We start from the raw sequence: 13,460 nt of genomic DNA on the forward strand, positions 1-13,460 counted from the left end.
ACACACCCATGGCATATCACTACTCCAGTGCTGAGGCAGTATAGTTGGGCCACATGTACCTCTTGTCACCTATTCTCTGTGACAAAGAAGCTACATAATTCACATTCTTTTGCATGTTTATAATAAAGACACACTTAGTTTGAAGGTTATTTACATTCACGGATAATATCAATTATGTGAATAATTTATACATATTTCTTGATAGTTGATAAACTCTGGGAAATAGCCCATTGTCCAACTAGTCTGCTGCCCACAACCCCAGCTATGTGTACTGGTACCCATGCCAAGGATAACTTAAGCATTATGCTGATGGTGATTCCTTTTTCTCCATATTTCCTGAACTGCTTAAAATTATATCACATGGGAGAGCTTCACTTCTCTGAATATCTTTTAGTGTTGTCCTAGATTTTATGTATTTTTCCTTTTGAAAACACACCCCACCCTGGTGCTTTCTTTTCTAGTCATAGTCTTTGCAAGTTGATATGGATTAAAATACACATGATATTTTGAACATGGTAAATACCTGACAGAAATTATGTGGCTCTGAAGAAATCCTAGAAACAGATGGATTCTGTAAGCATTCTTCATTTAAACATCGGAAAGTACATTCAGTATTTCAGAGGATCCCCACCTGTCAGGTGTTTCAGGGAATGTTAACTGTAAAGCAGCAGCTTTGTTCTTAAATGGAACCATGAAACATTTACTTCTTTTATTTTTATCTTGGAATTCTTTATCTGCTTATTACTAAGAAACAATTCCCTTGTGTTTTGCTTTTGCATAGCACAACAGGCTTTGTTATGGCATCAGCATGTGTGTGGGTCCTGTACTTTCAGCATGCAGAGTTCATCATTAGTTTTTCCTGTCCCTCTTGATAGAGGTGAAAATTTAAGTTTGATTTATGAATTTCCTACAATCCAGGCAGAGGACAATGAACAAAGATAAAAAGACTCACTCTCATTTTAATCTAGCTGCACTTACTGTTCCCAAATTGAAGGTCTACAGACCACCTAAACCTAGAGGATGAGTATTAAAAAAGATCAACTATCGAACCAGAGTTCCTGCAGGCAAGATCCTTGACCCCCAAATCCTGGCCTCTGCCAAAGAACGAGGAGAGAGCCAGTTTCCAGTGAGATCCCACTACCCTGCAAAACCTTCTCAAGTTCCAGGTCAGCCCTCCTCCTCTTCCCCGGCTATTGGCCAGAGGTGAGTCTGGGCCCAATTGGGCTGCCTGTCCCCTACAACCTCTTTTCACCCCTCCCACGCCTGAACTCCCTGGGTTGGCCCCTGATCCTGCTGCTCCTGTCTCCAGCCCCCATCAAGAGCACCCTTGGAACTCTGATACACCCCCACCCATCCCCACCACCAGCCTACCCCCCCTACCCTATGCACTACCCCACCCACAGTCTTGCTGCTAGAGTACTGGGACAGAGGGTGGAGCCAACAGTCCACCCTACTTCGGAGACTTCTCAGAGCAACTCTGAACAAAGGAGACCTGACTATCCATGCTGGACCACCCGTAATTTCCACCCGCTTAGTCTCTGACCCCATCTCCAGTCCTCTGCTGGAGTCCCGGGCCCCTCCCAGAGATCCGCCTATCTCTGCAGGTCCACTCAGAGTTCCTGCAGGCAAGATCCTTGACCCCCAAATCCTGGCCTCTGCCAAAGAAGGAGGTCTCAGCTGGAGAGTGCCAGTTGCCAGTGAGATCCCACTACCCTGAAAAAACTTCTCAAGTTCCAGCTCAGCCCTCATCCTTTTCCACCAGCTATTGGCCAGAGCTATTGGCCAGAGCTATTGGCCAGAGGACCACTGTGAGTACCTGCTGGCATCTTCTTCTGGATTCTCATCCTTGACCCCATCCCTGGATCCCTGTCTGCAGAGAAACCTCCTAGAGAGCTTGGACCACACAGAGCTACAGATATTGAATCTCAGACCCACATAAGCCCATTGGGGAAGTACCATAGAGAGAGGGGGGATACACCACCAATACCTACTGGAAGAAGCTATGGGAAGAAGGCAATACAAGAGAACCCCTAACAACAGAAAGACAAGCATGACAGATGGATTCAGTGCAGAATTCTACCAGACATTCAAGAAAGAACTAATACCACTATTCCTCAAACTGTTCCACAAGAGAGAAACAGAAGGTTCATTGCCAAACTCTTTTTATGAGGCCACAATAACTTTGGAAACCAAACCTCACAAGGACACAACTAAGAAAGAAAACTACAGACCACAATCCCTGATGAACATCGATGCAAAAATACTCAATAAAATACAGGCAAACCGAATTCAAGAATACATCAGAGAAATCATCCACCATGACCAAGTAGGCTTCATACCTAGAATGCAGGGATGATTTAACATACGAAAATCTATCAACGTGATCCACCATATAAACAAACAGAAAAAGAAAAACCATATGATTATCTCCCTAGATGCGGATAAAGTCTTTGACAAAATTCAACACCCTTTCATGATAAAGGTCTTGGAGAGGTCAGGGATAACAGGAACATACCTAAACATAATAAGAGCAATATACAGCAAACCAACTGCCAACATCAAACTGAATGGAGGGAAATTTAAGCCAATTCCTCTAAAATCAGAAACAAGACAAGGCTGCCCTCTCTCTCCATATCTCTTCAATATCGTACTAGAAGTTCTAGCTAATGCTATAAGACAACAAAAGGAGATCAAGGGGATCCAAATTGGAAAGAAAGAAGTCAAACTGTCTCTATTTGCAGATGATATGATAGTTTACATAAGCGACCCAATAAACTCTACCAGGGAACTCCTACAGCTGATAAACACCTGCAGCAAACTCACAGGATACAAGATAAGCTCAACAAAATCAGTAGCACTACTTTTTTCAGACAACAAAGAGACAGAGAAAGAAATCAGAGAAACATCACCCTTTACAATAGCCGTAAGCAACATAAAGTACCTTGGTGTAACTCTTACCAAACAAGTAAAAGACCTATATAATAAGAACTTTGTGGCTCTAAAGAAAGAAATTAAAGAAGATACCAGAAAATGGAAAGAATCCCATGCTCTTGGTTAGGTAGGATTAACAAAGTAAAAATGGCAACCTTACAAAAAGCAATCTACGTATTCAATGGATTCCCCATTAAAATCCCACCACAATTCTTCACCGACCTTGAAAGGATAATAATCAACTTTATATGGAAAAACAAAAGACCCAGGATAGCCAAATCAACCCTATACAATAAAGAACTTCAGGAGACATCACCATTCCTGACTTTAAGCTCGACTACAGAGCTATAGTTCTGAAAACAGCCTGGTATTGGCAGAAAAATAGACAGTAGACCAATGGAATCAAATTGAAAATCCTGATATTAACCTACACACCTATGAACACCTGATTTTTGGCAAAACGCTAAAATTATACAATGGGGCGAGGACAGCATCTTCAACAAATGGTGCTGGCACAATTGGATGAGGGTGTGTAGAAGACTGCAGATAGACCCATGTCTGTCGCCATGCACAAAACTCAAGTCCAAATGGATCAAAGACCTCAACATCAATCCAGCCACATTGAACCTCTTAGAAGAGAAAGTAGGAGGTACCCTTGAACAAATTGGTATAGGAGACCGCTTCTTGAACATAACTCCAGGGGCACAGACACTGAAAGAAACAATTAATAAATGGGACCTCTTCAAACTTAGAAGCTTCTATAAAGCAAAGGACACAGTCGACAAGACCAAATGGCAGCCCACAGACTGGGAAAAGATTTTCACCAATCCTATATCCAACAAAGGGCTGATCTCCAAAATACACAAAGAACTCAAGAAACTAGTCAACAAAACACCAAATAATCGTACTAAAAAAAAAAAAAAAAAGTTTGGGTATTATACATCCCTGACCTTCCTATCCACACCTTGCAAGTACTGAGAATACAAGCTTGTGCACTCTAACTGAATGGAACAGCTTTCAGTTTTCCTGCATTTCTGGGCCTGTGAATGAAGGGCAGCTTTTAAAGGAACAATGAGCTGGGAATAGAACAGAAGCATGGTGAGCTCAACCCTAATGAACTGAAGAGAAGCGTCCCTTTTCCCAAATTAAACAACGCCTGAACTGTTCCTAAATAGTGACAGTTTCACAGCACAGTCACTCCTGGCTTCTGAAATAAAGCAGAATAAATCCTGTGGGGGGGGGGGATGTGGTATAGAACTGAAGAAAGAATTCTCAATAGAGGAAATCAAAAAGGCTGAAAGACACTTAAGAAAATGCTCCACATCCTTAGCTATCAGGGAAATGCAAATCAAAACAACTTTGAGATACCATCTTATCCCTGCCAGAATGGCTAAAATTAGAAATACCAGTGATGACTTATGTTGGAGAGGATGTGGAGAAAGTGGAACACTCCTCCACTGCTGGTGGGAGTGCAAACTCATACAGCCATTTTGGAGATCAGTATGGCGGTTCCTCAGGAAAATGGGAATTAGTTTACCACAGAACCCGGCAATCCTCCTCTTAGGCATATACCCACAGGATTCACATCCATGCAACAAAGACATCTGTTCAACTATGTTCATAGCAGCACTATTTGTAATAGCAAGAACCTGGAAGCAACCTAGATGCCCCTCAATTGAAGAATGGTTAATGAAGAAGTGGCACATCTACACAATGGAATACTACTCTGCAGAAAAAAATAATGGTATCTTGAAATTCGCAGGCAAGTGGATGGCACTTGAAGAAACCATCCTGAATGAGGTAACCCAGTCACAAAAAGAGGAACACAGTATGTACTCACTCATATATGGATTTTAGAACAAGATCAAAGGATCACCAGCTTATAATTAACACCACCAGAGGAACTAGGATACAAGGTGTATTCTAAGAGATTCATATAAAGTCCCTCACAGAACTGGGAAGGGACAAGTCCCCCAGAGCTCAGGTGAAGTGGGGGGGGTACAGCGAATGGAGAGAGAAGTAGGAGAAAATGAGGGGGAGGAAAGGAAAACATGTGCGACCAGGAAGATTGAGCCTGGTTAGGAATAGAAGATAGGAAAGAGAGAGAGAGAGAGAGAGACAGAGACAGAGAGAGAGAACAAAAAAGAGGGAGCCAATATTGGTTAGAAGATACAAATGAACACAAAGAAAGGTCGAGAGAACTACAAGACTGCTCCCAACTAACAATCTCAGCTTCCGTGGATAAGCTATCAAAAATGCCCTTCCTGGAGAGTGAGATCAACAACTAATTTCTCCATGGAGCCCTCAACTAATGCCTGTTGAAAATAGGAGCAAACACCCATACATAAACACTGAGTCGAGCTACAACCCAGTAGCAGATGGAGAGGACAAGACCATGCGGCAGAAGCACATAGAGACAGCTTACCTGAACAAGGAGGATCTAAGGGCCACTAGACTGATAGCTGGGAAGCCAGCATGGAACTGACTCAGGCCCCCCTGAATATGGGTCTCAGCCAGAAGGACTGAGCAGTCTAAGAGACTTCAGACAGTGGAGTCAGGATGTATCCCTGGTGCACAAAAGGACTTTGCAAACATATCTTGCAAACTGCCTTAATCTAGAGACAGGAGAGGAGCCCTAGTCCCTACTTCACAGGTCCTGTCAGATCTACATGACCCCAACTGGATGGCATTCCCCTACATTTGGAATTGGGGTGGGGGGATGGGAGGGGAGGGTGTTTAGAGTGCATGTGAGAGGGCAGAGAGGGTAAAAGGGAGGGAAGGAGGGAGGGAGGGCTTGGGGGAGGGAGGGAGGAAGGGAGAGGGAACTGGGATCGACATGTAAAATAATAAATTAAATAAAAAAAATGCTTTGACTCCAAAATTTAAGTTGAAGGACAAGTTACTGGGGAAAAGGATTTCTATTTTTGTTTCCACAGAAAATGAAAAGATGTGGATTCCTTCCAGACCAATGTGGTTTGATCAAGCCAGACAGCCTGAAACAGAGTACCAGGTGATCCTACATTCAAAACAGCTGGACAAAACAGCCCTACAGACTACAGCCAGAATATCAGAATCTTCTTAGAATCCCCCATGACAGTGCCCCTTACCAGCAGGAAGTAGTTTGGAAAGAACGACACCCAAATTGCCAAATATTATGTATAAATGTTTGTTTTCATTTAATTGGACTTTGTTATATAAAAGTAAATAAAATAAAAAAAATAAAGTTAAAATCATTACTCAAAAAAAAAGATCAACTATCACAGATATTCATTGGCCAACCTATTAGACTCTCCTGTCTTACAAACATTCCTGTTTTGACTTTTTGACAGTTTTCCTATTTCTCAAAGTTCAACAACTACAGTACTATCTCATGAGTTACATATGGGTTGAGTCTTGAAGTTTTCTGACAGTATCGTAGTATCAGGGAGCATCCTGATGATGTACCATATGTGACAAGCACAGAGACCTCTCAGTTGTGATATTTTAGGAAAGGAAATGGAAGGACACACACAACTCTCTGTAGGTTCACCTTGACATCTAAAAGTTATTTAGGTAACAGTGAACTTCCATATATATATGATGAAGTCATCTTATCAAATGTAGTGATCATTGAAAGACAGTTTATGAGTACTGGTCCTTCCAAGACAGGACTTATGCCTAGCCCTCATCATAAGCTGGACTGAGCAAAAGCTAGAGGTGATAGTGAGACCATTTCTAATTGCAGTCGGTAGTGATGGATGCACTGGGTAATAATAATGACAATCGAGCTAGGAAAAGTGATGAAATAAAACACAGCACCACACATAACATGCTTTATAATGAGCTAACATGGTGAATACTCTTCCTGTTGGGAGACATCTCCTCTGTACAGTTGTTTATCACCATGGTTCATTCTGGAGAGACTCCTTTGTACACATGCACTGCCTTATTAATGGATTCAGGGTCTCTCAATTGGGCAAGAACTCAATGATATGGCTAGTCTAGCTGGCTGGATTGTCTGGGATTGCCCATTCCTGCCTCCAGAGTTCTGGAATTTCTGATGGGTCATGAAGCAGAATTCCACTTCTCATACTGACATGGGCTTTATCCACGGAGACGTCTCCCCAGACTCAGGTATACTTAATTTCATGTTGCTATTTCACTTCAGCTATGGACTAATGAATATAATTAGTGGTGCTGTTACAGATAACTACAGACAAATGTATGTAGAAAACCCAAATATTCATGTGTTTTAGATGGATACAAGGATTGATGATACATAGGTAGATAGACAAATAAACAGACAAAGGATAAAGAAGAATCTGAAAAGAGAACTGAAAACACAATATGATAAAGGTATTTAAACTAATACTGTTAATCATTGCATTTTTAGTGCCATCTCGTATAATGCAACAACCCAAGCAGCACCATATTCTGGTGAGAAAACCAAGATCTAAGGGAATAAGTAATATGACTGATGTTGTAATTTAAGAGAAAGACAACATTATTTTTATCAGGGAAAGGGATCATAAAAAGAGGAAAGGGAAGTGGAGAGACCAGTCTCTAGAGATAGCAGCAGGAAAGAGGAGAAAGAGGTGGGCATGGGGGGGGGAGAGGGACAGAGAGGAAAGGGAGGAGCAGACAGGAAGAGGGAGAGAAAGAGAAAGAAAAGGTTGGGGTTGGGCAGGGACCTTTTAAAAGGGAACATAGTGAATATGCACAGGTGGTGCTCTTAGTGGCTGCAGCTGAGGGTGTATCATGTCAGAACCCCCAAAACAGACCAGTGCAGATGACAGAATACTAATAGAGGTTATCATGATTGTGTAGCACTGTCAAGTCAATTCTTCATTGTACTCTAATGCTATTTCTTAGTACCTTTAGAGATTATAAAGTATGGTGTGTTGCCTCTCTGGTAAAATAGTGAAAATATAGTAAAAGTCAATTCAGTAGGATAAATAATACATTAAAAGGATTACCAAGAGGCTGGAAATGTTGTGGGTATAAACGTGTAACTTAGGGCAGCTGTTGGGGATTGAAACTGCCAACACTCACACAGGTTACTTAAATCTATGATGGTGTCCTTGCACCTTTAAATTAGAATCAATAACAGTCTCTACTTCAAGGCTAGGGGCTGATATATGAATTTATGCATGGTAAGAACTATGAGTGCTTGGCTCTATGGCAGAGTCTATATGGCAGAGTCTATTAAAGTGTGAGCTACTATTATGTCTTCATTTCAGGTTGTTAACATGTGCTATGTTATTTTCCTTAAATTTTCTCATTTTCCAAATCATACTTCTCTCTCTCTCTTTCCTCTCCCCTTCCCTCCCACATCTCATACACACACCATGGAAACCTGGTTTCCCTGACACCTGTTAATGTCTTTGTATTTAGTTTTAGCTCAGCATATTTTTTCCCCTGCAGTAGTTTCCTTCCTATTTCTTAGTGGAGTTATCTTTATCCACAAGGCAAATTAGAGCATTAGATTCAGGCTTCTGGAATGACTCGAATGAATGCTCCAAGGGTATACTAGGACCTGAGCAGAGACAATTGTTCCCCATTCAGAGACTTTCTCCATAAATATGCTAACTTTCATTTTGAGAGCATGTACAAAGTCAAGAGCAGGTAAGCTAGGACATAGCAGGGGCAGAGTTCGCACTACATGAAAGACAACCTGAGAAGAAAGTTATCATAAAACAAAGCAGCTTTGAGAGAGGGGACAACACAACATGTGTTCTGCAGGAACCAACTGAACCAGAGGCTTACGTTTTATATCTTCTAATTGGGGTTCAATAAATTATCTTATTTGCTTGCCATAGGTTACTCTTATTGAAACAAGGGAAGTCCTAATGAGTTTAGAAACAGAAGTTTGCATTCAGTTTATAAATTTACACAATTAATTTTTATTTGCCAGTGAGGCCAATTGCCTAGCTCAGGGTTCTGCAGTACTTTTGCAATTCACAAGTGTATCTGAACACACTTGTAGCTTGTACAAATGCCTCTAAGATTTTATCTCATTCACTTGTCATTACTAGCTGTCCTAGGGTTACTACTGCTGTGATGCATTATTACCATGACCATAAGCAACTTGGGGAGGTAAGGGTTCATTGCACCCACAGTTCCATATAATAATTCATCATCAAGAAGAGCAAGGGTAGGAACTCAAGTAGGGCAGGAACCTGGAGGCAGGAATTGATGCAGAGGCCATGCAAGGTTGCTCCCTGAGGCTTGCTCAACATCCTTTCTTATAGAATCCAGGACCATCAGCCCAGAGATAGTCTGGCCCACAATGAGCTGGGCACTCCCCATCAATCCCTAATTAAGAAAAGTCTCTACAGGCTCGCTAACGCCCAGACCTTATAGAGGCATTTTCCCAATAAGGGTTCTCCTCTCAGATGACATAAAATTGGCTTGCACACTACCTTATCATTAACATAGGAATCATGACTCCATTTTGGTGGATAAGACTGTGATGCAAAGAAGGCAGTTACAGTGTCATTTGGATCTGTACTCCAGATCCTAGATCGCTGACCCCCTTCTTTTGCTGTTATAAAATGGCACTGACTGTCTTCTCACTTCACAGTATCAGGTTTTTCAGTGACTGTGGTGTGGTTTAAAGTACCCTGAGGCTCCTCAGTGGTCTACCAGAGTTGCACTCCCCATACCAGGCTCCAGCTTTGCTTGTGTGTTTGTCATTTTTGATATGCTTCCAATTACTCACTCATGGTCCTACAAAAAGTTCTAATCAGGGAATTATTTATTCTCATTGCGACAGGGGGACAGAGTGACATTTTTAACCCTTCAACCATTACTGTGACACAATTTAGGCTTTTATTTTCATTACTCAGGCATGAGTTCATTCAGAGGCAGGGAAATAATCATTTTCCACCCAGACTCCTGCAAACAATTAGTAAGGATGGGCTAAGGGGAGGCACAGGGACAGAGGCCAATTTATTCCCGAGTTGATGTTTAGTCCCTCAGTTATCACCTGGCCTGAATAGTCAGAAATCTCCTGAGCCTTGCCCAGCAAAATAATATGTGTATTTCTTGGTCACATTCATATGGCTTTGGAGTTACACTTGACAATTTCCTTTACGAAAATGTTCCACATTGTCTTTTCCATTCCTCTGTGATGAGGGAGTTCTATATCTCTTTGGAAAATTCAGCTCTGTCTGACTGGTTAATCTCCACTCTCTGAATTTGGAGATGATGGTTTTAAATTTAGCCAAAAATTAAAGAAAATAAATGACCATCTTTCCAAATGCACAACTCATTTCACCAACTACTTTTCATGATTTTGAAACATGTACTAACATTTTATTTTGAACTGTCATGTGGGTATAAATTGTGATTTCCTTACTACTGTTTTTTAAAGCCATTGGCAACCTATGTCTTTATCTATTCCCACCGATAAGAACAGACACGTTTCTGACCGGTATTAGGGATATTTTTCATGTACATTTTGGAAACAGTATCAAGTTATTTTACTGTATAAGAAATGTGAAGCACGAAGGCTAGTCTTGTCTAATTGGCAATGTTTCCTAACAAGAGATGTGGTCACTGGAAAAGAATAATTATTACACTTCATTTTTGCCTTTCCCTAAATTCTTCAGCATACATCATAGCTCCTTTGTAGGTAGTCCAGATTCTTTTCAGATATAACCATCTAGCTACAATTGATAAGAAATTAGAGGATATTAAAGGTGGCTGCTAATACTAATAACCACTAAAGCTCTAACAATAGAGATATCCCTTAGCATTTAACTTCATCAGTATTCAAGGGGTTCATCTATTTCAGGCAGTTTACCACACTCTTTTCATGGTTGTACCAACACATTCATTAGCAGGTATCAATGTGAGTGAGGGCTATCTATGAATGTGTCATCTTTAAATGGTGGAAATCTGAACAATTACTATGAACTCTGAACTATGCATTTCCCAGAAACTAACAGGGTTAATGGCCAGCCAAGCATGCTCAGACTACCTGTGGGTTCTGGTCCTGCTCCTGACTACTTTAATGACCTTTGCACCTGGTATAACTTCATTATCTTTAGTTTAAATTATACAGATTTATTTTACAAGATTTTTTTTTTGTGAGAATTAAATGAATTCCTAAGTATATTCACCATACTTTTAAAAGCTTGAACTAACCATTTCCTATGGCCCACCAGCCCCTGACACTTAAACTATGTCAATTCCCTTAAGAGGAGAGAAGTATTGATAAACATAAACAAGAATATAAATTTAGAGAATGCAAGACTGCCAAGGTATCATATCCTAAAGGAGTCATCACATATAAGTATGTTCTCATACTGAGCAAACATTTCTAGGAAGTGGCCAAATAAAATATGCATTCCCCACAAAGTAAAGCAGGAGAGAACATACTTGGAATATTAATAGAGACGCTATGATGATGAAAATGTCAATGTCATAAACTTGTGTTGGTGAGGCATCAAAAGAGCATGATTCAAAACCCGAGTCAAGGCTCACTGATGTCACACATCAATGTGAATTTGTCCAGTGTAAACAAATCTCCTTGGCTGTGTCACTTACCTCTTAGTATAAACTTTCCAGCCTCTTTAATAATAAACACACATTTCATCAAATGACATTTTCTATTTAGAATTTTGTTACTTCTCCGTTCACTTTAAACAAGTTTTGCTTCCACTCCAGTGAATACAAAGATCATTTTTTTCCCACTTAAATAATTAAAATTCAATTAAGAGCACAGCACTGCAGATGTCTGCCATTTTTGAAGGGAAGGAATTACCTTCATGAGAAATCTCCTTCCAAGGATTGGGCGGATACATGAAGGCTGCATTCTGGATCTGATCATGGATGTCTTCATCTTCATTAAAAGGGAAGGTGCCACTGAGGCTCACATAGATGATGACCCCAACAGACCACATGTCAAGAGAGCGATTATAGCCCTTGTTCCTCAGAACCTCAGGTGCCAGGTAGGCTGGAGTACCCACCACTGACCTCCGGAAGGACTTCTCTCCAATGATCCGGGCAAAACCAAAATCACAAAGTTTCACCTGTTGACAAATGAGAATTTGCTGAAACAGTGAGTTAGAGTTTTCATTAGTTCAGCTCTGTCAGGTATTCAGAAATACTTTATACAGACAATAACAATTGGCCCTGGTAGAAGAAATGCTACTTTCTATCTTCTATTTGTGAAGACAGTAGTTTATGTTGCAAGACAAAACTAGTTTTTCATTCATAAAAGTATCTCGTAAACCTTTTTCTTCCTACTCCAAATATCAGAACATAAATATGAAAATAAGTTTGGAGTACCAGGTAGAAGAACATGCAAATTGATAATGATTACCTTGCCTGAGGGTAGATAAGAGGTAAGTAAAAAGATGACAGGATTCACAATAACCATCAAAAGTAGCTCTGTAAGGGTCAGCACAGCAAGGCCAGACACCTACCCTGGTCATGTACTGTAGAGCTAGGGTTCCTAGAAAGATATCCAGGCTTTCCTATCCCTGTGTGCGAGAAAGGAAAACTTGCCCTTGTCCCCAGTCTCAGAGATCAGGCAGCATCCCTGGTATCCTAAGGTATCCTCCGTATAAAGGTCATGCTTTCCACACAGGGTTGGGACCACCTGCTCTGAGGAAGCCCAACAATAGACTGAGGAAGCACAGGTACCATCAAAGCAGTTTCAAGAAAAGTGACTGATACAGAAGCTATCCAGAAAAAACAAGGCAACAAGGTAATGAAGATACTCAGGGGAAGACTTCAAAGAAATTCACTTGCTTAAGGGGCAAGAAAAAAAAAAAAAAAAAAAAAAAAAAAAAAAAAAAAAAGGAGGCTGCATGGAGCATGCAAGGATGGCAAGTTGGCTTTCTGCTGAGAGTGGCTTTTGTACTTGCCTGAGGGAAAGGATCAGCAGATGCCAGCAACACATTTTCTGGCTTGAGGTCACAGTGAACGATGTTTTTGAAATGAAGATGCCGCAAAGCCACTAGTATCTATAAAGAAGAAAATCAACAAAATAACTTCATTTAAAGACATTACTAATTCATTTCAAGATATATAACCAATTTAAAGAGATGAATGAAATGAGCTGCAGCATGAATTTGAAAGGCCGAGAGGAACACCACATTGACCAGTCATGGTTCTTTATGTTCAAGATTCTCAAAAAGTCTACAGTTTAAGTAGTAGGTTGCTAAAGAAAATTCCATGAAAGAAGTAGCATATTCCTCAATGGTATTATATAGCAACAAACACAGGTGTAGACAAAGGAATTCACCACATGGCATAGAAATACTGAGTCAAAAGTCGGTATTGAGCCAGGATTAAGCTGCTGTTGTATTACAATTTCAAGAATGTCTTTAATGTGTGGATCAGCTTAAAGTGCTACTAATTTTGTATGCTGGACACTGAATGACATAAATATAAGCAAGAAGATATACTCCACCCTTGCAATCTTTTTTAGTTTAAACAAGAATCAGAGACCAAAACAACAAGGCTAGAGAGCTGTAGTTAAACAGTGATAACATCTGATATTGAAAACTATTTTTTCTGTCTCTAATTGATTTCTT

The 13,460-nt window shown here is 40.5% G+C and overlaps 1 protein-coding gene across 1 annotated transcript in view; it reads right to left on the reverse strand.

The window, feature by feature from the left end:
* Prkd1 (protein kinase D1) overlaps nucleotides 1-13,460 on the reverse strand; it is a 300,779-nt gene that overhangs the window by 14,787 nt on the left and 272,532 nt on the right. Inside the window, exons 16-17 of the mRNA XM_051195802.1 lie at nucleotides 12,789-12,887; nucleotides 11,681-11,948 (exon numbers count right to left, since the gene is read on the reverse strand). Coding sequence (XP_051051759.1) covers nucleotides 11,681-11,948; nucleotides 12,789-12,887 — 367 coding nt within the window. The remainder of the gene's footprint in view (nucleotides 1-11,680; nucleotides 11,949-12,788; nucleotides 12,888-13,460) is intronic.

The sequence above is a fragment of the Phodopus roborovskii genome, unplaced genomic scaffold (assembly GCF_943737965.1).
Source record: "Phodopus roborovskii unplaced genomic scaffold, PHOROB, whole genome shotgun sequence".
In the NCBI taxonomy this organism is placed as follows: Eukaryota; Metazoa; Chordata; class Mammalia; order Rodentia; family Cricetidae; genus Phodopus; species Phodopus roborovskii.